General features: G+C 41.4%; 2 protein-coding genes across 3 annotated transcripts; one reads left to right on the forward strand and one right to left on the reverse strand.

The window, feature by feature from the left end:
• Positions 1-11: 11 nt before the first annotated feature.
• Positions 12-25,103, reverse strand: LOC121201232 (arf-GAP with dual PH domain-containing protein 1). Of its 2 annotated transcripts, XM_041066975.1 has the most exons (12): positions 25,012-25,103; positions 22,594-22,808; positions 14,101-14,228; positions 9,746-9,837; positions 7,999-8,081; positions 4,139-4,251; positions 3,881-4,027; positions 2,493-2,576; positions 2,139-2,201; positions 940-1,011; positions 622-850; positions 12-141 (listed from the first exon to the last, which is right to left on the reverse strand). In XM_041066975.1, the coding sequence occupies exons 2-12, from the start codon at positions 22,682-22,684 to the stop codon at positions 113-115; spliced, it is 1,131 nt and encodes a 376-aa protein (XP_040922909.1). In that variant the 5' UTR covers positions 22,685-22,808; positions 25,012-25,103; the 3' UTR covers positions 12-112. The 2 variants fall into 2 exon arrangements, with proteins under 2 accessions (XP_040922909.1, XP_040922908.1); XM_041066974.1 differs by having other exon boundaries at positions 3,881-4,251.
• On the forward strand, positions 23,650-24,692 carry LOC121201233 (cytochrome c oxidase assembly protein COX19). Its single transcript, XM_041066976.1, has 3 exons — positions 23,650-23,812; positions 24,106-24,217; positions 24,315-24,692. The coding sequence occupies exons 1-3, from the start codon at positions 23,731-23,733 to the stop codon at positions 24,406-24,408; spliced, it is 288 nt and encodes a 95-aa protein (XP_040922910.1). The 5' UTR covers positions 23,650-23,730; the 3' UTR covers positions 24,409-24,692.
• Positions 25,104-26,650: the final 1,547 nt, after the last annotated feature.

The following is a 26,650-nucleotide window of genomic DNA, read 5'->3' on the forward strand; positions in this document are numbered from 1 at the left end:
AACCCCACCCCACCTCGTCCCGCCATGGTCTCTGATCACACGCAGGGGTTGTCTCTGATCTGACTGAGACTGGCTTTTGGAGTGTTTTGGAGGCTGTGGCTTCCTGCAGGCTTCAAGGCTTGTGTTTGAAATGGGCCTCCACTGCAATGACAGACAAATAAAAATGAGGTAATGCAGGTAATACAGTATGTTTTCAACAACATGTTTTTTTTGTGCAGCAATTTTGTTTTGTATTAAAGATACTGATATTACAGATCACATACACATACACATTCCCTGTTTCCCCCCATAATGTGCCCCTCACAATTTCCCAAACAAGTCATTTTCATAATAATACTAATATTATATACAATCTTCATTTGTAAAGCACATTTAATATAAGCATACATATTAACCTTTCAAAGGTTTGGTGGAGCACATTTTGTGTTGTGATTGCTTGTTGAAAAATGAGCTGCACTGTAGCATTAAACTGAACTATCTTAAACCCCAAAACATCCCTGAGGTGCATTGAATTTTTATTCCTCAATGACCTAAGAAGTGCCAGTAATATCAGTGACATATGGCTGATAAACCCTGTCATTACTAAAATGCTGTGATTAATAACTTGTCTTTTCCCTGTACCTGCATATTCCTGCGGCCTCATTGGTCGATTGATGACCCTCTGGAAGGCTGCTATCCAATCCCGTTGTTCGGCCTCTGTCTCGCAGGCAAACAGGAACTTCCTGTCCGGCGTGACGATGGTGATGCCGTGGTTCCAGTGGTAGCCCTGGGTGGACGGGGGCAGGCCGGCCAAGACAGTGTAGCTGTTCTCCTTACTGCCGATGAACACCTCGCCACGGGCGTAGGCATCCTGGGAGAAGAGGGGACACAGGGTGAGAAGAGAGACCTGTGAACACTGTGTTATTGATCAGGACAAAGCAAAAGCAGGTCTCTTCTTACCAGAGGGTCTTTAAAATACATGAGTCTCCTGTCATCCATAGTAAACCACCTCTTCTTAAAGCCCTCTGTGTGCTGTGGCAAAGAAGAACAGAATGAAGATTATACGAAAACAGAAAATAGCAAAGGATAACTCATTATAACAGGTCTGCAGGACGCCTGCCACTGTCAACAATCTGAAACTCTGATACACAGTAGGTTAGATTAAATACAAGACCAGTTTGGCCACTAAATGAGAATTAAAGATGAAATAAAATGAATACTTCAGTTCTTGAAGAGTTTTAAATAACTAGGCTGATTTCTCCTGGGAAAATCACTGCACCATGCTTGACTTAAAAAGCTGAATTAAATATTTAAAGGTTGCTTTTAATCATATCCACGTTTTTGAGAGCTTAAATATACTATACCTAGTATATACTGTACTATAGCAGTGGATCTCAAGCTGTGGACCCTCTAAGTTGTCACAATCTAAATCTAAGAGTTTGTGACAAGGCTGGATTGAACCAACCAGGCAAACAGAGGATCTCTAAAAGCTCCAGATTGACTTGAGTGGGAACATGTCTGGAAATAAACACCACTGAAGAAGAACTGACGTGACGAGGTCGAGATGAACACTATGTCTGCTGAGGATGCAGAAGAATAATAGCTGTGAAAGGAGGCAACTCTTGTTTTGTGAGTCTAACTTGCTTGTCAATCACGAAAAAACACTGTTGTTCTGCTTTCTCCCAACAGCGATGCATGAAACTGCCAGTGCAGCAAAATCTGTAAAAAGACTAGTTCACATTACTTGACTGTAGAATGTGAAGAAATGTCTTTATAGTTGCTATTTTACTGTCTGCAATGTGCACAGAGTGCAGTTACCTCCCACGGCCACATGGTGCCATCTTTAATGCACACTTGATATGGTTTTCACATGTTGACATAAGGTATTTGCTGTGTTAATGTTTATGCAAACAAGAAGTGCACAGTGCTGCTAAATCTATTTGTGGCTTTCAATTTAAAACTTGGTGAAACAATTTTATTGTGTGTATCAGCACTCTTTGAACATTTTCAGCCCATTTTAACAACACTGCGATGTCGGCAGACAATTTGGATGGATTTGAGCCAATGTAACAGTGAAACTGGGGTGTAATTAATATTATTCATCCTTATTTGAGTTCAAAGAATTGGTCAGATCCTTTGAGTGTAACCACTGCACAAACCTTTGGGCCTGTTTTCTCCATAAAGCCTTCCTTCATGAAGTTTCTGGTCAGTTTGGGCACCAGCTGGAAGACAAAAGAGAATCACATGAAATAAAAGCATACATGAAATATTAAACAACATTGCTTGTTCTAGCATGGGTATTATTAAACATATCTAGATTATAATGCATTTGTTTGACTCCAAGGTGGATGAGTTTTTTATTTTTCTTATTTTAAAGTGACACAAACGATTCCAAGGTGGGATCAGTCATCTATATTACAGGAAGAAAATCAGTCACAAATAATCAGATATATTTTTTTGATTCCTTTCTTAACTACAAGCTGGATGGCTGTGTGGTCCATGACCATCCTCACCTCCTCATCACTTGCTCCAGGAAAAGCCACCTGTAGGTAGTGGAACCTGGCTGCCCTGATAGCATTGAACCAGTCGACCATCTCCTGTTTAAAAAAAAAAAAAAAAAAAACCATCAGTGGTCACATGTCCTGCTCTAATTCACAATCACAGTCTTTTCACAGTGTGTGTTTGGGGTTGAGAGTGAGGACTGTGGAGTTTGATGCCAGTGAAGGTGTCTTTTCCACTCAGCAAGGTGCAGTCAAGAGCATCTGTGCTGTGTGGATGCTGCAGCCCCGTCAATAACTCCACCACAGAACGAGAGTGACGGCGACAGTGAACAAACCCAATGAACTCCCTCTGCCACAGCCTTCAGTAACACGGCTCAACCAGCAGAGGGGGCAGTGCTTTCTCTATCTCAGTCTCTGCCTCGCCTTTCATTCTCCTGTATGAATATTAATATCTGTCTCTTTCTTCTCTCTAATCTTGTTTTTGATTAATCATGTTCTCTCCCCAACCCCCGCCCCGCCTCTCTCTCTCTTTTTCTCTTTATATTTTAGTCATACAGTAAATCCTGGAGATGTGAATGTATTGTGAAGCAGTGATTTGTGTGCTCAAGTTTTGATGTGTGCAAATCTATAAACTATTAAATGCTTAAAACATTGTTTTGTGGATGTAAAGCGTCCATCTGCATTTCAGTCAACCAACAGTGCTGACATTTGACATCTAGACTCTGACCTCATTGCTCCCCACAGGGAATCTTGAAGCTCAGCACAGCAGGGAGTGGGCAGTGACGTTCCTTCTAAGGAAGCGTACACTCAGAACCTACAGGTGGATTGTGGGGTGGACGTGGGGCTTTTGAAATGCTGCACTAGCGGTGGAGGCAGCTCATGACATGTGACTGACTTAACTAGCTCAGAGGCTACGTATCATTAGTGTGGACGTAGCCTGAATCCTGTCAGCGGAGGGTGAACGTCCTCCAGGATTTCAGAAACATTACACATTGTTGAACTGAAAGCTGTTTAAGAAAACAAAGCCACAATAATGACACAAAAAAATTGCAAATGCACCTTATTTCACAACGGACATACAGTCCTGTCTGTATGTAGTAGAACAGTGACTCATGTTGCAATCACAGCCTGTTCTTTTTTACATAGTTACCCAATATTTATCCAGTATGACACTTCCTACACAATTCACAGATTTAGGTGTAGACATCTTCAAATTAAAGCTAAAAGTCCGCAGTTTAACCTCATAGACTGTTCTCTCAAACAATACAACGCAAAATGTCCCACTGTCTAAATACCTTCTGTCCTGAAGCCTATCACTGCATTATAGAAGAAGAAATACATGTGTACAGCAATTGAATTAACAAGTGAGCATGAGCGTGAATAACAGCGTGGTAGCGAACCTTAGCATCGCTGTGGTAGACAAAGATGTTCCTTGTGCTGTTGTCTTTCAGGTAGGTGATCTGCAGGCCGCAGGGGTTGCCGATCTTGGCAGGCTGGAAGGTGGCATTGAGGGTCTCAATTTTCATCACCGCCTTGGGATCCCTGGCCTTGATGGAGGCAGACGTAAACAACAAATAGTAGAATGCAAGAGGCTTTTGCCAAAGTGAAATTCTGCCACCGTAAACACACTTTAAAATCAGCTGTGTCACTTCACTTACATCCTGCTTGTTGAAGTATTTTAGCGCTCCCTCCCTCTCCGACAGGATGAACTTTCGGCTGAGAAACTGACCGTTGTCTCTTCCTCGTTTCCATAGAAACCCCTCTCGGTACCCTGGGCAGAGAGGGAAAAAAAAAAACAGATGTATGTGGTTGGGAACCTGGTATCAAAAAAGCCATCAGAGAAGACAAGAGATAAAACACAGGAGACATTTCTAAGTGTAATGGAGAGATGTTGTAACTGTTTGGTGTGAGATGATACTTTAGTTAAGCTGAAATCAAAGATCGTTTGAAATCCCATTTAGAAGAGGAGGAAGAAAAAGGAGAGTGTGTGTGTGAGAGTGAGAAAACACAGCAGAACATCCAAGAAACCAACAGAGAGGACAGCGCTTCACAGAGAATACAGCATGAGACAGCACATAGACACTTTGTCTCTGTACCCAAGAACATCCTTTTCCAAGTTAATGATATGCTGTTCCATTTATAGGCTGTAATGTTTTCTTCTTCTTCTTCTGCCTATTTTGGTAAAACGCTCTGCCTACACTGCCTCCATTTCTCTCTATTCTCTTCTATTTCTGTCACACTGTCAAGCGTTTTATTTCTATTCAGGATCTATTTCTGTGGCTTGAATGAGGAGGAAGATGCATATCGGTGATCAGGTGGCAGCCCAAAGAAGTGACTCATTTACATTCGAACCATTAGCCTGATGCTGAGTGTTTTATAATGAGCGCTAATTGTCAAATAAACTACATTTTCTAGACTGAAAATGAGGAGAATGGGGTATTAAAGGGGCTAATGTGCTCTGAATGTTTATGCAGAGAAGAGCAAAAGAAAAGAATATCTCTTAGTGTTTTTTAGTTTAGTCATTTTTTGTAACAGGATTTTAGAGGGACTGTTCACCTAAATTATAAAAAAAAGATATTAAAGATCTCACTTTCTTGCATTTGTATCGAACAATGCAGGTAGGATTAGTTTTTATTTGCCCAAGTTTTCAAGATTTCAGAGAAAGTTCTGCCCTCAGATGTTCTGGAGGTGGATGGCCTTTTGTTTGTGTTGTCAACAGGAATGTGTCACAGTTACAGTGGAAAACCCCCAGACCTTACTCTAAACAGCTTCCTTACAGACAGTAGTTCCACTAAAAACAGCTCATTGCAAGAGGCCAGCGAATGATCAAGAGTAAAGCCGATGTGTGTTCTGACGTCATCACTGTGGGGCGGGGTGGTGACTGTGTCCAACCACTTCTGTAACTTTGCAAAACCAACAATTCAACATTCAAGCCCATTTCACGATGAGATTAGCCAGCTGTGTGGAGCTGAGAGAGGAGCCAGGGTCTGAACGTGCAGCGCTGTGAATGTCTTCCAGGAGAGACTGTCTGAAAAGTCGCTAACTTTGAGCACAGTGAACCAAACCACGACAATGAGCTAAGCTATTCTAAACATGTGAAAAGCAGCTAAAACCCTCCGTGGAGCTGAGACTTGTTGGTAATTCTCGGTGGGTTTGTCACTCAGGCCGACCCATGAGTTTTTATAGTGCAGCTTTTACTGAAGAACCTTTAAGAAGAGTCAGTGGTCAACATCAAAAGCCAAACATTCATGCACATTATTCAGAATATTCCTTATATCATTGTTTAATCTTTCACGTGCCTCATTTTCATGTTCACCCACAGTTTCTTTATTCACCTTCTCTCCTCACCATTCTTCTAACTCACTGCCATAGATTACCTCTCTGTCTTTTCGACCTCTGCTCTCATTTCACTCCATCGCCGTGTGCGCGCACACACACTCTGTGGCTGTGACTTTCTGACATGAAACATTCACCTACACTGGCATTACCTCATCGATCAATAGCCCTTCTTGTCCCTACCCTCGCCTCCTTCCCTCACACTCTTTTTTCTTCCTCCTATCCTTTGCATACCAGATCAATGTTAACACTGGCCGCTGTGGAGGCCAGGTTACTGCCAATAGTCAGTCTCAGCCACCCACTCACACTCACACACAGACACACACAGACACACACACACATATACACACTGTACGCAGATGTCATGCACCTCACTGTGAGTGAAGAGAGCACGAATGCACAAATAGAGATGACAGAATGACTCATTTTATTACACTCTGTCTGCATGTAAGTGTGTGTGTGTGTGTGTGTGTGTGTGTGTGTGTGTGTGTGTGTGTGTGTGTGTGTGTGTGTGTGTGTGTGCCCACTGTAACAATAAATGAGTGAGGTCACTGCAAGCCAATCAGAAAACTCCATCTTCAACAAGACGTGAAATGTATACTGGAAGATACACACACATTGCTGAACCAAAGCACACACACACACACACACACCGTATAATGGCAGTTCTATTCTCTGTCAGGGACAATTACAGTGTCACTGCTTAAATATGCTTTTAACAGCAAACATATACACAAGCACTCACGAGAGGAAGGATGAAAAGGAATGTTTGAAAGTCGTCGATGGATGTTTCGGGGTGACTGAATCCCCGCTGCCGGCATCCACTGGGACACGTTTGTCCAAGGAGTTTTCAAGGTTCTGCTTATCGAAGGGTAAACAACACGAGCCTGACACGACAACAAAACAGCCACTTTTGCTGTATTTGAGATGGAAAAACTCGTGCATGCATGCTTGTGCATGCATGAATCTGTGAAGGTTTGTGTTCTTTCTGCTGTACTCTGCTGCATATGATGAGGAAGTCAGTTGTTTCCAACTGCAGCTTGGGATATAAGAAGGAATCGCGGGTAGCAACAAGGTAACGCCATCTTTATTTAGTCTATTTATTAATTAAATTAAATTATTAATTAGATAAGATATTACACTGTATTAACTGTATAAAACTGCCATACTTTATTAATTGTTTTAGCTTCAAAGCGGCCCAAACAACAGTGGAAGCGGCATCTTTTTAGTAAAATTCAAAATGAGGACATTTTGTCTTCACAGTTGAGGTTAGTTTTAACTAAAAGATTCAAGATTCAGTTTCATTATCATTATGCAACACAAGATTGAATAACAGAAGCACAGATGAAGTCCCTTGATGCTACTCACAAAAAAAAAACAAAAAACAAAAAGCGGAGGATGAATTCAGTCGTCACACACACTGAGGGAAGAAACTCATCACCGACATCACCAGTGCTTGGTAGATGGGTGCAGATGATGTTCTGGAAGGTTTTAATCACCTGTTGCAGAGCCCTCCTGCCCATGTTTCCAGTTAGGATGCTTTCTATTGTTAACAAGAGCTCGGCACAGAAATTTAGCCTCCTCCTTAGTTTCAGTTGTTTCTGAGCTTTCTTTAACACGGTGGAGAATAGAGTTCTCTCCATGTCTGGGGATGCAGTCATGGGTCTACAGCATGAACAGGAGGGGGGTGAGTATGGCTTGATTGTAGCTTAGCTGTTTTTAATTTTACATAGCTGATACCAAGTCCTTTCGATGCATACGCCATCATTACATATTCAGGCTTGCAGGGCCTGGTTGATGCTGCCTTCATTTTTATACTTCTGAGGTCAAAACCTGTGACTTGATTTGTTTTTCTTTTAAGTCTTAAGTCTTAGAGACTAAAGTCTCATGTCCTCATTTTCGTGAGGATAAGGCTGGCGAGCATTTGGGCTGACACTCGTTCCAACTAGACACACAAATTTTCAAAAATGGGTCAAGAACATATACTTTCATTTAAAAGAAGGCGAAGTAATTTACCAGAGCAGCTCAAAATCATACACGACCTCCTCATACAGGAGTAAACAGTGTATTTGTTGGGGAAATTTTTCAATCCTAGAGGGCTAGTGTTGGGGAAACAGTATGATATAGAACTGATCAGGGTTTTCACAAATATAATAGAACAAACGTGTCAGTATGTGCGTACCTGCAGAATAAGGCTCCTGTTTCTCGATAAACTCAAACTCATTCCTTTCGTACTTGGCTCTGATCCACTGCTCCCTCAGCAGCCTGGAGACGTGATGAAAAACACACACAGTTAGCTTTCATGTCAATTATACACCCACCAACTGCCCCGATCCACACACACACACACACACACAGACACACACACAAACCATTATTTCTCAGTAAGTTGGATACTACACTCTGGTACTTTTTAAAAGACAAAAGTAATAACATGGAAATAATAGGCCAGAAGGCAGATAAAACATTATCCCTGCTGTTACTTTAGGTTTGTTACCTAAGCCCAATTATACATGATAATGGAACAGGCCTTGAGCTACAACACTTGTATCATTATGTCATTTGCATCACATTGACGCATAAATATTTCATTGTTAAATGTGATCAGTGCCTTTGCTTTCCATAGTTTCTACCAAAGCTGCATGTAAAGGGAGCAATCTCAATTTTAGACCTTCTTCCTCTTCAGTGTGTGAAGAAGAAACAAATGGCAACAGTCAGCACATCACCATGCCAACAGCCTCTCTCACCATTTCCTTCTCTACCTCGTCCAACCTTTCAGCCTCCCCCTTCAGGCTCCAAACTGCTTTCAACCATTCTCTCGCTACACATTTCTCTTTTTTTATTGGCTTCTCTTAGAAATAAAACCCACTGTTCTGTCTGCATCAAGAGGTAAAATGTCTTCCTCTTGGCAGATCTCTCTTTGAATGACACCTTCTAGTGACACTGGATCTTAAAACACTAAACTCTGTGGTTCTTGGGGGAGAAGAGTGTGTGAGCATCACCAGGCACCATGGCACAGAAAAAATGTACTTCTCTTTCATCTGAGCTTTCTAGATTTTAATTCTTCTGTTTCTGTCCATTTTAATCAAATCTTACTGGACGGATGCTGACAGAGAGAGAGAGAGAGAGAGAGAGAGAGAGAGAGAGAGAGAGAGATGGATGGATGGACAACGAGCAAATTCAAGAATGTTTGGATGCAGATAGGTATTCAAAAATATATAATGGTACAGAAAAACTAGGACTGCACATACTGTGAATATTGTGTGAATATCATTTTACCTGCTTTTCTTATTCACACAAAGAGGAAGGTGAAGTGATATTTTAGGAAAAACCCATTGTAACTGTGCACCTTATCTGTTAGATGTATAACTGTTAGCTAACACCGTAACAACTTTATGAGGTGATAATATGTCAGGATTGTGTTTATAGCTTGTTGAGCTTCATCTATATTAAGTCACCAATTAATTGTGAAATAAGTCAATAAATTATAAAACTTGACTCATTACAAAATTTATTCTCAGTTTTTTGTTTCTTTTATTGACACTGACTAACGAATGGCTCTGTTCTACTCAGCCATTATTTATTTTACTGTTTACATCTGTGCTTTTCACACTTTGTCATGTCAAAAAAAACAGCAGTCAAAATATACGTGAACTTTCACGTCACCTTTGATATTTTGTTCAATAAAGGTTGTATTACACACTGACACACACGGTGACATTTAAGTGATGCTGGTAGCATTAGCTAAGAACTGACTGACAATATGTGTAATAACCACGTGAAGAAAGAGACAGATGTAAAATGAATGTTGTCATATGACAGATTTGAAACTAAATGTATATGTACTATATTAGAACTGTGTTATGTATGATACAAAGTTTAATCACCAGTGTTTGTGTTTTGAATGCGACATAAGAAAGAGTACTTACTTGCAGTCAGTGTGTGTGGGTCTGTAGTAGAAAGCAGGAACCTTCTGCTCATATTTGGCCTTGGCTGCATTGTTTCCCATAGCAGCCATTAACTGAAAGGGAGAAAGGACAACACAACCTGGTAATCTACATACTGTCCACAGTCCACAATATTTACTTCAGCTGAATTTACTGTAGGTTCCTCAATCGCTGCATTTCAGATGGGAATAGGAAGCCAGACACATTTTACTCTGAAAAACCTTCATTCGGGTAAAATATTGGAGTGTGAATTTCAGGTTTTGGGGACATACTAACATTAAACATTAAAAAAAAAAAATTCCAGTCTCATAGAAAATGTGCAGTTTCTATTAATGCTGAATATTCCTCCCTGCATTGTCACTTTGACGTCAAAATAAGACCAGCTAAAATAAAAACGATCACCGACACCTTTGTATCTTAAGTTTGTTATAAAATAGAAATTATAAAATCAAATGCTGTTAGGTAACATCTTTTATAGCAGAACCATAGCAGCCATGACATTTTAAGGAAATAAGACCTGGAGAATGGTGACAACAAAACAACAATAGGAAGAGGAAAATAACATTCACCTTAAATAAGATGACAAAAATTGGCTAAAGCTTAGAAAACTGAGGTATGATAGAACTTGTTCGTCTGACAATGAGCTCCATGCTTTTCTATGGGATTAAAGGTGGAAATGACTTCACTGCACTGGGACGTTTGTGCCTCCTGCCTTCTTTTCCTCCATCATGCATTTCATCCAATGATAATCCCTGAGCCCAATCCAGCTGGCTGAATCCCTCAGCACGCCTCTCTTATCCTCTGAGGGGGTCTGGAAGGGATGCAGCACTGTGGCTTTTTATTGCGAAGGTCAAAGAGCAGCAGGGAATGTAACCGAAACACAAACCTCTAGAGCAGTCACAGAAATTAAGATATACAACACATCTCCTGCCAAAATGTGACGAATCTGACACCTCAGATGTGACAATTTTAACATGATATCATTATCATCAAAGCAAAAGAGCAGGAACTATTTCTGAGTCATTTAGTATAACCTCCTCTTCTCTGTACCCAATTTATTTGGTAAACGTCCCCTTTATGTAAATGAATGAATCCCAAGCATCTACAGAGCATAACATTCAGTTATAATTTAGTTAAGTCTGATTTTTTTCTCTCTATAATGGCATCGTATAAAGCAAAGAGCTGGGGCCTCGCCTATCAAAACAAGTGCCCTCCCACCCTCACACAATAACAATGATAAGTCTCATATTCTACATCCACCTGCACATGCACATAAAAGCTAATTTACACACAGAAACATCCCTGGAATCCCAAATACTGTCACCCACATGCACATGGCCTTCATGAAGGGTGACTTGTAGACCAACCAAAAAAATAAATAAAGATGAAACATAAAGCACAGACAACGAGGTTAAGATCCTCAAAGCTTCACGGAATGCAGCTTATATAGCCTTTTGGGCATTACTGTCATTTCATGTGTGCCCCTGCATTGTTAGTTATGTTTCGTACTTTATACTGTGTTCAGTGTTTCCACTATTTTTCCATTTGTTCCATTTTCCCAATTATTGTCAGAAAATTTGTTATTACAAACATCTGGTTTAGACTGAGAGTGACGTAGTGTGCACAATGGTCAAGCTCGTTCTACCATACATCATGTGGACTTCCTTGCTATAGTTGATCAACTATAGCAAGGAAGGAATTTTCTCATATTATTGTTTCAAATGTTTTATTGTTTTTACTTCGGCACCTGTCTGACATTATCTTCTCAAGACTTTTTATATTCACTTTTCATATGTCATTTTGTAGTATTTAAATCCTCCAATCTGTTTTTTTCCCATTGTTCTCCTTCACCTCATATTGAAGATAATATAATCCTATCTGTCTGTAACACTTCCTAAAGCCATAAAGCCATTTTTTTCAGAATAACACGCTTATCCCTTTTCAGGAAGGGTGCTCTGGAGATAGTTCCAAGGACTTGACAGTGACTTCACCTCAGTTGTCAGATACCAGACACCTCTGGCAGGAGAGGGAAGGGAAAATAGCTGCAGAATTTCAGTGACGATATTACTGTGAGTCAACATGAAAGAAGATCCCAAAGAAGATGAGACATCTGTGGTACCTTGTTAAACTCAAGATGGTTCAACCCAGTATTAACTAGGTTAAGTTCATAAGGTGAATCCTATCGTGGCTGTTCGACACCAGTGGCTCCTTTGATTGTGGATGTTTTATTGGAATGGGACTTTGACAGCTCTGAAAGTCTCAACAATAAACTCCGGCATCTCAAAATCAACCCTAAACTCTCCCAATACTACAATTACAGAAGTGGAAATTTAACACAAACCAACACACAAAACCCTTTTTTTTTCTTACGCTGCAATCAAATCTATCCACTCATCTAATGCTTTGTATTATTATTCTTGCATCTTGCTTCATACCACCTCCCCACTCTCCTCTCGAGTCAAATCCCCATTACATCCCAATTATTGTCCTCCTACATCTCCCAACCTCCTGGTTTTCCTCATGACTCACATCAGCATCACCTCCCCCAACGTCCTTTTTGTCACCCGGTGGTGGTGTTTTAGCGCTGACATGATACATTCAAGGGACAACTTCACACTTCCCCTGCAGAGCCAAAGATTTTAACCAGTATCACCTGTTACAAAATATACAAAATATTTCTGTGTTTGCAGTTTTGCACAAATTCATATTTCTTGCTGACTTATCTGAAGGAGGCACTTTTGCAAGGCATAGCAACAGCTCAGCTTTCTTTTAACACCCAGGAGAGAAGTGTAAACAGTCCCACTAATGGAATAATACTTTATTGATCCCTGTGATCCCTTCCACAGGGAGGTCAGAGGTCAGGGTCGAGTGAAGATCAATGTTCTTTGGTCTGATCAGAAATCATCGTATCACACAAGGATTAAAGATGCCTTGGTGAGTTGGTGTCTCACCCAATCGAAGCATTATTAAATGATCGATATTTGCTGAGTTAAGTCAGATAAAACTCTGATCCTTTGTTCCCGTGGTAACCTTCTGTTCTTCGGTTCCCAAAACCGAAGTACAAAGCAAAGTGCAGAGCAAAAAAATAAACAGCAGCCAGCAGTTTGAGTTAATGAGATGTGGACTTACAGTATGTGTCAGCACACAGAGCTAAAAAAAAAAAAAAAAATCCATCACTGCCTTTATTTCAGCAACGTGTCTCCACTTCCTGCTTTACTCATATAGTCATTTTATTATGAAAATTACTTACTGACTCAGTCGTTTCCATAGAAACAACAAATATATTGGTACAGTTTCAGGCTGTGTAGTCATCATGGCTTCCATAGTTAATATTTTTATTTGCATATTCATAGCATGTACATAATAAATATGCATCTCTGTGTTCCACATACTGGAACAATTTGTTTAATTTTATGCTCACAGGAATCAGATTCAAGCAGATACGTAATTCTGAACAACTCAATATCTTAGGAAATACACTTACTTGCTTTCTTGCCCAGTTCACTAAATCATTATTCTACATCTCGTTTGTTCAATTCGCACAAAAAAGTGCAACAATGACAGGCCACGGTTTTATGAGGGGCTATCAAAAGACTCTGGGCATAAACAAAACTCACAAGTGGTCCACACCTGTCATACAAGTCATGAACTGGTCTGCCTTTCTTCATAATCTGAATGTATTTGGAAATCAAATCAACTACTAGGAAAATAAATAACTAAAATAAACCTGCAAATTTGAGGTTATACAACTCCTTCACTGACAGCTTAACATCACCCACTGTATCATATTCTCTTTTCCAACTATGTAACTGTCATGTCCTCCTACCTACGCCATTTCATGCTTTGTATACGCAACACATCTTTAATCATGTAACTCCATGTAAAACCATTCATTGTTTATTTCTGTCACTTCTGACACTGCTCTGATGACACATCACTGGCATTGTATTAATCTTTTCGAATAGTTTTGGATTTCCTAATATGTCCACTGACACGGCTACATTTGTTTTATTCCTCTGTTCACTTCCGAAAAAGCAGAAGCTGAAACTCTGTAGTGTGAAATTCTTCTTTCTTATCAGGCTGAAATATGCAGTTTCTAACAGGTTTGTGCAGTTAAGACAGTTTTGTGAATCAGGCTTGGAACGCTAACAGAATAAAGTAAGAAAGGGTGAGGATGAGAATACAAAAATGTTCCTGCACGAGGCAAAGTGGGTAAAGTAATACCAGACAAATATCAAATGTCAGTCATCCACTGAGAGCAGGAGGAAGTGATGTTTACATGTTTTTGATATTTTGGGACTTTGCAATATGCTGTATGTTTGCCATTACTGCCCTACCTCCACCTCGCTGGCATCCCACGTGTCCTGGACAGACTTTACCCGGCTGATGTGGGGGATGCTCCGGTGAAGCAGCGAGCAGGCCTGGCAAACAAACACACCCAAAGTCAGCGACGCCCAGTCCGGCTCTGCAGGAGAGAGAGGAGAGAGAAGCAAGGAGAGCCGTGGGGGAATGAGGAAGAGAGATGACGTGGGGAGGTGAAAGGAGAGGATGTGAGTTTGGGGAGAAAGAGAGATGGAAGGAAATGAAATTGAACAAAGCGGTGCAGGGGGATGATAGAAAGAGACAGAGGGCAGATAAAAAGAGGAGGTGTGAGAAAGTCTTATCATAAAGGTGCTGCAACAAAGGGAACAGCAGCTCAAGGTTCAGGCTATAAATACTGAAAGCGCTGATGCTGGAGCTGTTGAGGTAATGGGAGTAAAATAAATGAAGCAAAAATTACAAGGGACTCTGGTTGAGTGTGTCCCTGCTCATAAAGGAGAGCAGGGCAGCAAAATATGATTTTGGGGAAATCCTGTTTAGCTTACTGACAGGAAACAGACCGCCTGAGATCTGATCAGAAGTCAGCCAAGATAGTTATTAGGTTAGTTGCATCACGAGACTCCTAAATACACTGTGATAGCATCATCACACATATGCATATGCACATGCACATACCCCCAAAAAATAACACTTGCTTACACTTACATGTGTATGCTCACGCAGTATTTTATACTTTAAAGGGTTTAATTCAAAAGAGAAAACACACACATACACCTATGCATCACCTCTAAACAGACCATATATTGCTTATTGTCAATATGATGTGATTAAACAGACATTGAGTACAGCTCTAGAAAAACTAAGACTCATCAGCAGTCAGAGTGAATGTGCAAAAAATGAAAAAATAAAAAAGGTTGTTCTCTGCAACGTGACACAGAAGCAGCATCAGTGGGTGTTCAGAAAAGGTACGCCTGAGTCATGGTATCACACGTAGACTTTGATTCTGTCCATGCAAACGAAGTCATCAAAGTCAGAGACGCAGTGTGGCAGAGACGGTGACAGAGAGTGAGCAAGACAGAGAGTGTGTGTGGTGTGAAGTGAGTGTCAGAGGAATGAGAGAGAGAGAGAGAGGGAGTCACATACCAACGCAGACGGTGGGCTAGACATCATCTGAGTAATGCAAATTAAAGCTCAGTTGGTACAACCAAAGAAACATTCTTAGAGTGCAAGTCCACAAACTGGTTAGAGCAAATGACACACAATCCTGGTCACTATGTAAATAACAAGTTAATAGGAAATCATTTATCAACAGATTTAACAGATTTATTTTACTTTTTGCTGACACACACTAAACTGAGCTAATAAACATTATACCTGCTACTTATCAACATGTTAGCACTGTTATTGTGAACATGTCGGAATTAGCATTTAGCTCAAAGTACCACTGTGCAGCCTCACAGCCGTTGTGAGCATTGTTGTAGACTCATAGCTAACTATAAACGATCCCTCAAACATGCATTAATGCATGTATGGCCATTAGCGGCTGAGAATGTCATGTCCTCAAAGGGCAACGCTCAAAAGTCACTACATTCTCTCCCCATCTCAGTCTCTCTGCAGCTGCCATTTCTCACACGAGACCCTCAGCATGGCGCATCACAGCCATGTGAATACACACAGGCATGCACGCGCAAACGCACACAACGAGGGTGTGTAATACTCAAGGGAGTCATATGAGAGCTACAGGAGAGAGAGACGGGTGGAAGAGGGCAAAAAAAATACTATTCTTGCATCTCTCCGTCCTCTTGAGGCTGGAGAAAGCATAGATGGAGATGCCACAGAGCCTGACTGGGGATCAGAGGGGGAGAGGAGAGGGTTTAGAGATGAGGAAGCAATGGAGGAAGAGAGGTAGGAGGGATAGGATAGGGTATGAGACATGGATGAGAGAGAGAGAGAGGGAGGAAATGTGTGGGCTCTTTATCATGCAGAGAGATGATGTGAGCTCACAAGATCCCCCAGGGTGTTATGTGGCATCTACGATAATCTCCCATTGATTTACCTCTTTTAACCTGTGACAAGTAAGCAATATTTTTTTTTTACAAATGTCAGCTCATCCTTTAATCACTCTGGACTGTGATCAAGCACAAAGCACTGGAGATGGCGCTTTGATGTAGAGAAATCGAACCTCTTCCTTTTTATTTTTTGGCCAACAATACACACACACAGACACACACAGACACACACACACACATACACACAACCATGCTGACACCAAAACACACCAGCCATTCAGCGGTGAGGTCATCCCTGTCTGAGTCAGGCCTTACCGAGACGCAGACAGCACTCATGGAGATTACTGTGGCCGCATGACTGACTAACCACACACACACACACACACACACAGGGCTTCCTCTTCTACATGTATGCAGACGGTGTTTCTCACCAGGATAACTGTGAACAACAGATGCACAGTCGTAGTGAAGAGGAGGTGGAAAACTCCTGATGTGGTGTGACTGCTGTTTGAGCAGTGTAAGGCGTGTAAAGAGCTGCATCTTGGCTCCATCTCCAAGGAATTGTTTAGAAAAAAAAAAATCATGTTTTGGAGAAGTTGCAGGGCTCTTTGGGTGGAGAGACAACAGAGCTGTTGATTCAACCACACAAGGTTGAAGAAAGAAGCGCCTGTGGCGTTACTGCAGGGCAGATGCAGGATAACTGAATGAGGGGGCACTTATACAATAGCAGCCCCTGTGCCTGTGTGCATTTGCAGTCACTTTTCTGCATCTGCATGAGTTCATTTGTATGTCTGGACATATACACATCAGTCTGTCAGTGGCTGTGTCATGGTGGGGGTTAATGACTAAACAGAGGGGTCCAGCTGAGGTTGTGACCCTCTCATGTCTCAGCTAAACCCCTCAGGCAACAGCACACAGTTTTAGTTCTGCAGCAGTAGTTACAGTCTTAGGTTTTTACTGAACACGCACTTAGCTTCAGTTTGACCCCGAGTCTGTAAAATGTAAAAAATGCCAGAGGCTTGCATAAGAAAATCATCAAGGCTTTCTTCCTTTCTTAAAGGCTGACTCTGCAGATGGATATTTGCACATGCAAACATTAAATGTAGTATACACGTTAGGTATTCATACTCTTGAATATGCTGAATGAGTCTGTGTGGCCATGTGTTGTGTTATGTTTGTTTTATGTTGACATTCATCAACATAAAACAAACATTCCAGCATCAAACAGTACAACATATTGACCTCACACAAATATGAATAAATATAATGTCTCAGGATATGCCCAATAATTGAAATTACTATGATGCTGTAAAAGTAAAAAAAAAAATACCCCAAAACATCATGCTTTAAAATTATTTTCAGAAAATGCAATGGCTACTTCCTCCCATGGAGACGGATGTATAGGCAGCCTATCTGGGACAATGTTTTCTAACTGATCCCCTGTCAGCAACGTCTTTGTCCAAGTTTGCCTCCTTGTTCCCTTTAACTCAGCTGAAATCCCTATGTTATGTGCTTTAACTGTCCTTAATTCGATCTTACATCCAGACTAAGGCTCCTCATGAAATGAGTTGCTGTCTGTTGCAGCACTATAATAAAGATGTGTAACTGTATAACATGCCTGTAATACTTGACTGCAAACAGTGCGTTTGTTTGCTGAGTGTAATTTTTATTTTAACTAAAATGTTTGTTCAGCAAAGAGGCTCTCACTCTTTTTAACACATTAAGTGTATTTGATACAATAATACATTTTTCTTTCAGACAAGATTGTAGTATACGTAAGTGGAGCATTGCTTTAGGTAGGTTGCGTAAACAGACTGTTTTGCAGTTGTTATGTGGGCTTGTTACTAGAAGCATTATTTTTCTCTTGTATGCAGACAACACTGAGTTTTACACCATAGTCAGACCCACCCATCAGTCAAAGTTATCCAATGTAGAGCCAGATGACGAATTTTCTCTGAAATGTTTATAAATTAGAAATGCTTAGCTTAAGAAAAAAAGGTCACTTCATTTTGACATTTGTGTGACCTTTAAAAGGTTCTTCTTTTCACACCCTCTACCTACTGAAAGCCTAGGAGCACTATCTAAAGCAAATCATTAATAACATCAATATACTTGCATAGTTTTACCACTGTAAGTAATGATTAGACTGTTCATGACCACAGTAGATAGTGTTTTCTGTTTTCTCTGATTTGAATAAAAGGTTCCAGCTCATTCAAAGTAGAGCTGCACAGATTCTAAGCAGCTGGTAGGTTTAACCATAAAGCCCAAGCATTAGCCTCCCTGCACTGGTGGCTTCCTATCCATGTTATGGTTGATTTTAAATTGTCCCTTATTATGTATCAAGGACTTGCTCCACTATACTTATCAGAACCCTGAATTACTCCAGTGGAGTTGCAGTAAAAGGCTGTCATCTTTTCACAGTACACCCTGGTTGAGAAAACATATGCACAAGGGTAAAAGTATAAAGCAAGACACTGAAAAAAACAGATGCTATGCTGCCAGACTGTCAAGCAGGAAACCTTTCCTCCGTGGTCTAAAGACACTCACAACTTACCATTAAAAGTGCCTCAGTTTACCGCTGGGATTTACCACTCTGTCTCCAATTTGAAGGCAACTTCCTGGTGAGAACTGAGAAATGCTTTACTCTATAAGCTGAAGAGGGCTTCACCAGTGCACCATCCGTTTTGGTGCCTCTAAGGCTAGGGGCAAAAACTTAACATAATGATGCTGGAAATCTTCTGTGGATGTCAGGTGTTTTCAATTTCAAGTACAATGGCTTCTCTAGGATGTCTTACTCCCTGGAATCAGGGGGTGATGCTCAAAGAAAGATGGCTGCTATTCAAGGCTACTTGTTGAGGTTTTCCTTTGTCTGGTGTGACAGGTTGTGTTCCCACATTGTTTATTTCCCAAAATGCCCTAAGAAAAGGGGCACGCCTTTAACATACCACCATCTCTTGCAGACACAGGTTCAGTGAAACAAAACAAAACACATTAAAAACAGCCAGGAAAGCCATGAGCGAGCTCCTATCTCATCAGAGTTCCTGCTGTTTTGGCTGTTCAACAAACACCTTCCTCATCGCTCAGAGGACTGCTGAGGCTTCTCTCTGGAGGGAATAACTCGTTTGTGTGTCCTTAGCGAAGGGCAGAACCACAACGCTGCTGAGCTACAGAGAAACCCTGCCGTATAAGCTCCCAGCTCAGCCTCTCAGCGGTCTCATCTGAGCACACTAGCAGGAAGAAGATAGTGGAGGGGAAAAAAAAAAGGAATAAAAACGCAAAGGTAAAGAAGGGCAGAGTAAGAATGACTAAGCATAAAAAATGCACAAGCAGTGTTGCCACTTTGTGTGTTTTCAGACCAATTCCAGCAAGCTTTCTGTCTGCTTAATGGATGTTGTATCTGTGATGGGAAGATAAAACAGGGGGTGAGGGAGAACAGCCAGGTCACTGCTGATGAAGTGATAGTCTGCCTTTACTCCGGAAAGCCTGCAAATTCACAGACAATCAGGGATTTCATGTGATGCAATGAAGCAGCCATATTGGAGGTCCTCAGCTTTCCATTGCTGTCGCCAAGGAGGTTGTGTTTGCAGCAAACTTGGTGGAGGGATGGATCATGGGCCAGGGAAGAACACGTTACATTTTTGTAGGTATCCGGTTAATAGGGGTGGGTCCATTCATTTTTTATCCCTTTCCTTAACATTGTAAGAGAGGGCATTTTTCACCTTGGCAGTGGTATGTGCTCTATTGAGTGTCATTCCAGTTAACATATTTGATTAAGTGTAACTGAATCTTCAACAGGAAACAGGAAATGGAAGTAACGATGCTTATGGGATTAAATTAAAAATCCCAGGCCATAAGCAGAATTCAATTAAATTAAGTCATTATTTTATACCCATTCAGTTGCCAGCTATGAGTCTATATTACAACACAGTGTAGGTGACCATGGAGAGCAGGAGGAGACTGTATGGAGGTGTAAATGGCTGACTCTCAGTAACTGGCCGTGTACGTAGTTGCTCAGTCAGTGTTGGCTGTGTGGCAGCAAAGTTAAGAAAACGACTCTGACTGGTGGACTGAAATGTTTTAAGGGGAAAACAGAAGCTCTACAAATTAGCATAGACATACTTTTAGTGCTGTAGTTGTAGATTTGGAAAAGACTACAGCCTTGATTCCAAATCATTTGCTTGTGAGATCTTAATACAAAACCATGTGACAGATATTTAGCAATCTTTTGCAGATATTTTCGGTATTCCACTAAGTTGGTATACACATACTAGAAAAAAGCACAAAAATGCTACCACAAAAAAAGACGCCCATCACTTATTAATCTCTGTAAGCTCTACCTACAGAGGTTATCAGGTGCTTTATCTATGAGTCTACATAGACCTAAAAAATAACCGTTGCATCCTACTTCACTATTCTCCTTGTGTCCTCCTCAGTAGCCTTAGTTCACACTCACTCCAGTACAATACCTTTGTCTGCTTACTTTGCTGTGTTGAGATGATTTGTGGTATTTTGAGCTGCAATGAAACGGCAATATTTTTCCAGAAAAAGCCAGCGAGGTAAGAGCCACCGAACCTTCATCAATAATTCATATCTTGACCATTATGAGATATGAATGATGAGCCAGGGAATTCCTGATCTGGTAGTGGGGAGGGTGGGGTGGGGGGTGATGGTGCGGTTGATGGATGGGTATTCCTAACGGCTTTCATCTGTGCAGCCTGCTCTCCTGAAATTTCGTAAAACGAGCCCAGTCAGTATGAACGTAAATATGGAAGAAAGCAGTTGTTGAATTCAACCAAAGTTATCCAGTTGGCCACTGATCAGCATGCGTTTGAAGTTCTTTGCTTGAGAGAGTCTCAGCACTTGTTGAGGAGTAAAAAACATGAGTCACTTCACCAGCTGCGATCTGAATCAGTCACCCTGCAATTAACTGCCGTTCTGACTGTTCGGCTACCGCTGCCCTCCAGCCACAACTGAGTCCAAGAGTCAAATAAGGCCACGTGGGTATCGGTCTGTGTGCCACTTTCCACAAATAAGACTAAGAGTCTACAGACATGCTAGCATGATATTTATGTTTACCATGTTTATCATCTGGAAGATGCCAGTACACCTTGCTCAAGCGGGTTTGGAAGCCTCACTGTCTGCTTGATGCTGGAATCGAGGGAAACGCTTCCAACAATTTCTGTAACCTTCCAAAAGTGACAATCCGACATTAACACCCAATTCACACAGTCATCGCCCGGGTGTGTGGAGGTGAGAAAGAGTTCGAACTTCTCTTTCAAGTTCTGTTTTTTCTCCCTTCTTTACACAATTATTTCTAACAAAGGTGGTATATTTCAGTCTGGACCAAACAGGTGGATCCACTGACTGATGATTTAGACCGAATTTTTATGTAAAAGCTTCTATAGACTGGCTATCGGCTGAACTGCGTTATGTAAGATGGTTGTACAGAAAAGCAAAAGGCCACATAAAAATTTCAGATACTTCAAAGCTGCTTTAGTCAACACACACATACAGCAAAATCTACGAAAAGAGACACTTCTCTGCCTGTTTCTCAACAACATAACACCCTCCGGTCAAGATGAAATCCCTCTTCAAGAGCTCAGCGCTCAGACAAAGCTATCTAATTTTGCGAAAGCGCTGCTGGCTCCAAAAGCTGCTTCCCTACAGCCAGTCCTCAGAGGAGCCGTAACCAGGGCCAAGGAACAGGCATCCTGGGCGGGCTGGGCTCCAAGCACTGGGCGTACAGCCCGAACTGGAGCCTCGGTGGCCACTCACTGGTTTATTGCCATTTCAGTGAAGAGAAAGGAGGGGGGAGGAGGAGGGAGGGGTTGGCGAGGAAGAGAGGGGATAAACGGGGGAACTGGGAGAGAATGGAGAGATAAAGAAAGGAATGAAGCCATATGTGGTTTAGCCGTCTCTGAGGGAATATAGCATAACCCAGGTGAAAGTAGTGCCCTGTGCACATATGGATGTATATCACTTCTGTAAATGAAAAACAAACATGTACAATAAAAAAAACACACACACACCAATAACTACTGAGCAAGCTGTATGGAGGTTGCTGACAATGTAGAACATGATGACACCAGACCACAACACCAGCAAACACACACCTTGGACGCACACAATGTCAGTAACAGTAATAGGTGTGGAGAGGATAGCTGGCATGGCTTTGTACACCCTCACAGACCACAGCAGCCACACACACACAAGTGTTTTATGTGTTTATGGCTCAGGTTAAGTCCAGAGTCCAGTCTGCTTTTATTAGGCCTTTTTTCTACCTGCAAAAAAAGGGGGGTTGTTTTCAGGTAGCTGTGTCCTGCCAGGCCTTTCATGTCTTCATAACTGGACCAAATTCACTCAGACTGGGTTTTGTTTGGAGGCACCGGTTGGATCATCTTCCCACCTTGTGCACATCAGCTGTCATGCATTAGTGCAACTGCAGCTGCATGCGTTGGCTCCATCAGACACCGGAGCTCGTGCTGCTCGGGTATTGCTTACCTGGATTGCCGCAGTCCGCACACGTTTCGTTGCCCGGTCTCGCCAGCACGTCTTGCAGGAGCCGGTTGTTCCCCTCCGGTTCCAGCGCCATGGTGAGTTTATCCGTCCAGCCTCACCGCGGTGCGAAGGTGCCTGCACAAGAACATCCGCTGAACATCCACGGACAGACAGACAGACAGACAGGCTGCCCGATCACCTGCCACCACCAATCTGAACTGGAGAAGAAGAAAGACAGGAGAGAAAAGACTGGATGAGGCTGAACGAACAGTGCCGAGGCTCCCACTCTCTCTCTCTCTCTCTCTCTCTCTCTCTCTCTCTCTCCTCCTCCTCTTCCTTTCTCTCTCTCTCTCTGATAGCTCTATTACCTAGTCTCGCTGACTGCATAATAATCAAGTCTATATGTTACCATCACCTCCTCCTTCCCTCCTTCCCTCCCTCCCTCCTTGGCTATCTGTCTTCCCTCCATCCACTCATATATTTTATGATAGTGTGACCTCCAGCGGTGGATTAACTTAACTGCACATCCCGAAAATCTAAAACTCATTGAAAGGTCAGCCGTTGTGTCCAACAGCACACCATTTACATTTAATATTTCTATAAAATCTCCAGTGTCTGTGCTAAAACTTTTTTTTTAGCAGTTTTTCTGCAATTTCCAGTTGTTTGCAGGTGACACACATGGGCATGATAGCAAGACAGTGCTAAGAGAAACAAATAAAACACTTGTAAACTAATACACAAGAAGAGAAATGTTTTAAAGATGTTAGATTTAAATGTGAGATTAAAGAGAAAGTTGAATTAAAAAAAAAACAATGAAATAGATCAAAAGAAAAAACTTAACAGGATTTTTTTTTAATGTAATAGTATTTCTACTTTTATTTTGTAGTTTTCAACTAGTGTTGTACTTCATGGTAAACATACATTTTCTTCCTATACGCACACTATCTTTTTTCAGAACTAAATGAAGCCCGAGTTCTTATCGGTGAGATTCGCTCGATTACTACTGTCTGCCTGCTGAGACGGCCCCAAAACAAAACGTCATAATTACGCGACAGCGGAGTCACGTACGGTGACTGTTGCCTTCCTGTAGTTCAGAAGAGACGCAGCCTTTTAAATAAAGTCACATAAACTCAGATAAACATGTCTACTGCTATGAATTTCGGCTCGAAGAGTTTCAAACCTCGGCCTCCAGATAAAGGATCTTTCCCTCTGGATCATTTTGGTGAGTGAGGACACGGACTCTGTCAGTGATCTGTCGCTGTTGAATAACACTGGAGGAACAGACCTGCACAACACACACTCAGACCACATCTGTTGTATGACCTGCAAAACTAAAAACATTGCAGTCTGCAGATTTTTGGATAAACAGCAAGCCATTTTACCGCTCCAGATACTCTGTGTTTGAACTTAGAGCTACTAACTGAGCAGTTACAGTTATGATCTGCTGTCCTCCCAGAAATTTTAGACATGAGCGCTGACATTTGTGAGGTTGATTTTGGCTCATTATTATTTCAGGAGAGTGTAAAGCCTTCAAGGAGAAGTTCATGAAATGTCTGAGAGACAACAACTTCGACAACTCCCAGTGTCGACTGCAGTCCAAAGACTACCTGGAGTGCCGGATGGACCGGTGAGAACCACCATTAAAAATACTGCCTACACTGTGGTGACTCAATGTTACGGTTAATTGGAGCCGGATCATTTTCTTGTTATTTTGTGTTTTCCAGTCAGCTGATGGCCAAGGAGCCTCTGGAGAAACTGGGATTCAAGGACCTGATGGATGCTCCTCCCAGCCAAGCGGGCACAGAGAATAAACCCTGACCTGGTTACAGCGACAGCGGCTGACACAGACATACAAGGATGGTGTTTCTCTGAACTTAACATCTCCAACATTATGTTGGGGTTAAGATGAACATATTAAAGGCAAAGACTGCTGTGAGAGTGACACTGAGAACAGACTGCAAGAGGACACTGGGGGTTTGCATTGTGGCCTTAGATTGAGGTTACAGAATACAACCTGATTTTATCAATCACTTGTGTACATAAGAAAAAAATGTATAATATGTATAGAGATGTTGTTTTGGCATTTCAATAAATCCTTTGTATTTAAATATGTGTCGATCGACTGTGTTGAAAATGGTTCATTGTTTCAAAGCATTTGATAAAGAACACATGGCGACCTCTGTTGGTCAATTGTTGGCATTGCATTTGTGTGGAGGTAGAATTTAGGAACTATAAAGTGCTTGGTTTAGGTTAAGGAAAGATCATGGTCATTGTCAAAGGAAACAAGGATAGCAGGTTACCTATGAGTCATTTTAAGCAATTTAAATAACAGGTGTTGTTTTTCTGTTGAGGGCGGAGTTTGTGCCAAAGCTCTCTCTCCTGGTTTGTCTGCTCATAATCAGAGTTAATACTTTCACTTACATTAACGCATGAAGGTATTGTCCAGTGAGGAAATGTGGTCTTGTTCAGTTCAAAGCAGGAAGCAATGGGTCCTTTGAGGCTTTCAGGCAGAAGATAGGAGCAATGGAGGATGTCCTGGAGCCCTGTGTCTACCCTTGTAAAGCTCAGGACGCCCTACAATACAACACACACAAGCACACAGAAACACATTTGTAACATAAGCAAGATTACGCAGCAAAGAAAATGTGTCTCAAGTCCAGGGAGAAACATTTTAATTGAGTGGAAAGTGTCTGGCTGCTGCAGTGTTGTATGGGCTGTTTCAACTCATAGTCTGTTCCCTTTTTGACTCTGGGTCTACTCTCAGTTTGAACAAACCAAGTCAAAGGAAGAACAGTGGTTGTGTTTGCAACACTGATTAATTACTTACAGAGTTATGATTAATATGTTTTTCCACCACAGTACATCCCCATGCTTTAAAGGTGTGTTCAAACAGAAAGTGAAAGTGTTTTCACCTCTGGTCATTCACATGAATTTGACTACTGGACCATTTATGCTTATTTGCTCCAAACAGCCAATGTATTGACTGTAACAGACATTAGCTAACTCTAACCTTCTGTTATTTCTTTTCAGTTTCTCCTTTTCCTCTTTTACGAAGCATCAAGCAGATTTTTCACTCAAAACGTTTTTAACTTTTTAAATGTTTGTCTGAACCAGTGATTGAGGGTTCCTCCAACTACATGTGGATTTCTCCTCAGCAAGAGACACTGCTCTTTCCCTTTCACAGAAAGCACAAGTACAGCCGACAGGATATCAGTAAATATCATGTAATCCCCATTAAAACATTAAAGAAAGTAAAGAACCCAAACCAACCCACACAAAAACTAAGGAAAGGTTAAGACTGTATCCAGATTGATCCCTGGCCCAGCATTTGTCAGTGAAGTAAAAAGTGAAGTTCTGATTTGCAAGACCAAAAAAAAAAAAAAAAATGAGGGCAATATGAGTGCACACACACACACACACACATTTCAGAGAAAGAGGAACACAGCTGTAGTTTTGGGTGGTTACTCAGCTGTTCATCAGAATGCTTCCTCCCTGCAGGGCTAAGAAAAGACATCTGTGGACAGATCACATGCAAATGTCATCAGAAAAAAAAAACATTGCACTATTTAAATCACAAATATGTAATGCATGCCTCATAGTAAGCATTACTAATACATCATGTCAAAACACCACTTTATTTTTAGCAGTGAAATATGTCTGAGTTTATGTCATTTAAATTGCCAAATTTTCAGTGTGAAATTTGTTGCGCTATTTCAAAAATGTAATTTTAGGCAGTTTTTATTGAGGGTTTATAAACTCTAAATTAAGCTGCTCATATTGGACCGGTCAAATTCAGACAGAGCATTATGTTTGTTGGCGTGTGTTTAATTTCCTGGTTCCTTGCTTCAGCCTGCCCTCCCTGTGTTTTGACCTTTTTTTTATTTCTCGCTCTCTCTCATTTCTGGACTCAGGATTCCTGCCTGTGCAGCCCCCAAAAATTCATCATGAGCTATATCAAGAAACACAAGCTGAAGCTTTTGGACTGACCCACAGTCTCCTGACTTGAACATCATTGTAAATCTGTGCGTACATCTTAAACATGCTGTGTGTGAGCAAGACC

The sequence above is a fragment of the Toxotes jaculatrix genome, chromosome 21 (genome assembly GCF_017976425.1).
Source record: "Toxotes jaculatrix isolate fToxJac2 chromosome 21, fToxJac2.pri, whole genome shotgun sequence".
NCBI lineage: Eukaryota > Metazoa > Chordata > Actinopteri > Toxotidae > Toxotes > Toxotes jaculatrix.

Coding starts and splice junctions, on each gene's coding strand:
- LOC121201232 (XM_041066974.1), bottom strand. CDS start 22,684: ATGGCGCTGGAACCGGAGGGGAACAACCGGCTCCTGCAAGACGTGCTG. Junction 9,838..14,100: donor GGGATGCCAGCGAGGTGGAG/GTAGGGCAGTAA, acceptor TCTCCCTTTCAG/TTAATGGCTGCTATGGGAAA. Junction 1,012..2,138: donor TGGAGAAAACAGGCCCAAAG/GTTTGTGCAGTG, acceptor TCTTTGCCACAG/CACACAGAGGGCTTTAAGAA.
- LOC121201233 (XM_041066976.1), top strand. CDS start 23,731: ATGTCTACTGCTATGAATTTCGGCTCGAAGAGTTTCAAACCTCGGCCT. Junction 23,813..24,105: donor TTTCCCTCTGGATCATTTTG/GTGAGTGAGGAC, acceptor TTATTATTTCAG/GAGAGTGTAAAGCCTTCAAG. Junction 24,218..24,314: donor CTGGAGTGCCGGATGGACCG/GTGAGAACCACC, acceptor TGTGTTTTCCAG/TCAGCTGATGGCCAAGGAGC.